Below are 1,792 nucleotides of genomic sequence, written 5' to 3'. Positions count from 1 at the left end.
CCCTGTTTAGCTCCTCTAACAGACGGTAACCAGACCCCATGACAGACAGACAAGGAGAGAGAGGGAGAGAGAGAGAGAGAGAGAGAGAGAGAGAGAGAGAGAGAGAGAGAGAGAGAGAGAGAGAGAGAGAGAGGGAGGGGGGGGGGTGGTAGATATGATGAAGAGAGCGTGAGTGCACTGACAAAGAAGAAAGGGGAGTTGAAAGATATGATGAGAGAGGAGGGGGGAGATAGCAGGGGGGGGGGGCAAAACACCAAAACTAAACTAACTGAAAAAACTAAAAACTACAACATTGACATGGGGTCGTCAAGTGGTCTAGCACCGCGGTCTACAGTTGCACACATTATGCCCATGTCGGGCATGGGTTCGAACCCTCCTTGCTTTCCTGTCTACCTTCACTATCTCTATCCAATAAAATGAGAAAATAACAATTGTTTCTGGGCCCTAGGGCCTATCAGTACCGTCCAAAAAGAGAAGGCTCTTCCGGAGCCTCAGGGCCAAAACTCGAGAGGCTAACCAACAGCTACTTCCCCCAGGCGGTCAGGCTCATGAACAAGCCCACTGTAGACAATGAACCATCCCCCGTGTGTGGACTAGCTAAACCTTCAGCTCCCAACCTGAACTATCTAGTTTATTTACCAGTTGTACTGCTAATTGTGTCCTGTCTTATTTGTCACTTGTGTTTTGTACTTGAACATTCGGTTGTTAAGTCGTGACGTGTTTCCGGGTCCAACGTTGGCTGAGGCGCTCTCTTCGAAATGCCTCAGTAATAATAATAATTCATTATATTTGTGTAGCGCTTTTCCGAGGCTCAAAGACGCTGACAATATGGGAAAAACGGTGTCCCTTGTTGTATGAATAGATCCGAGTCTAAAAAACGATTGAACTGTAATTCTACCGCACTGGTACTCTGGTGCGGGGATTTTTTTATTTGGACCCGGAAATTACTAAACGTCACGTGTGACGCCAGACTTAACAACCGAATTGTAAAACATATTTTTTATTTTGAATTACGCCTCGTGCCTCATTGTCTCGTGCTGTGACGTCAGGAACCGAAGCCTAAGAACGTCACTCTCTTCCACATTATCTTCTCTTATTATCTGTGTGTTGAATGTATGTCTGTGTCCTTGTGCTGCCCCTCTTGGAAAAGAGAGAGACCTCAATGAGGTCACCTAGTTAAATAAAGGTTTAATAAGAATGAAAAAAGAATGAAAAAAAAATACACTTGTGTGACGTGACGTAAACAACTATCGTACTATCGTGACAAGCCGACTGAAAACTGTCGCTATGACAACCAGGGGGGGAGACAGAGGGGGGGTCAGGTGGTACTCACCGCCACCACGGTCCGGCCCGGCTCGGCGTCCTCCCCGACCACAGCGGCGTACGTCCCCTGGCTGAAGGCGGGGCTGTTGTCGTTGACGTCCGTCAGGTTGATGTTGACGGTGGCCATGTCGCTGAGGGGGGGCGTGCCCCCGTCCGTGGCCTCCACCGTTAGGTAGTACCCGTGGGACGCCTCGAAGTCCAGCGCCCTGATCACAAACACGTCACCTGGGGGAGGGGAGGGAGAGTCAGAGAGACAGAGAGTCAGAGAGACAGAGTGAGAGAGAGAGACAGAGAGAGAGAAAGACCACGGGCCTCACCGGTGAGGGGATCCACGCTGAACATGCCGTGCTCGTTGCCGGCAACGATGGCGTACGACACCTCCCCCTCCTCCTTCTCCTCGCCCTCGGGGGCGTGGTCTCGGCTGGCCGCCCGCACCCTCAGCACCTGGGTCCCCGCCGGCACGTCCTCC

The 1,792-nt window shown here is 51.3% G+C and overlaps 1 protein-coding gene across 1 annotated transcript in view; it reads right to left on the bottom strand.

Annotated features, from left to right (window-relative positions):
* Nucleotides 1-1,792, bottom strand: part of fat1a (FAT atypical cadherin 1a) — a gene marked incomplete at its 5' end in the record, with an annotated part of 62,806 nt that overhangs the window by 19,519 nt on the left and 41,495 nt on the right. The window contains 2 exons of the mRNA XM_080534638.1: nucleotides 1,334-1,548; nucleotides 1,641-1,792. The exon at nucleotides 1,641-1,792 is cut by the window's right edge and continues 256 nt beyond it. Coding sequence (XP_080390764.1) covers nucleotides 1,334-1,548; nucleotides 1,641-1,792 — 367 coding nt within the window. The remainder of the gene's footprint in view (nucleotides 1-1,333; nucleotides 1,549-1,640) is intronic.

The sequence above is a fragment of the Nansenia antarctica genome (genome assembly GCF_963989245.1).
Source record: "Nansenia antarctica genome assembly, chromosome: 6".
Classification (NCBI taxonomy): Eukaryota; Metazoa; Chordata; class Actinopteri; order Argentiniformes; family Microstomatidae; genus Nansenia; species Nansenia antarctica.
This window is presented reverse-complemented; position numbering and strand designations above follow the sequence as displayed.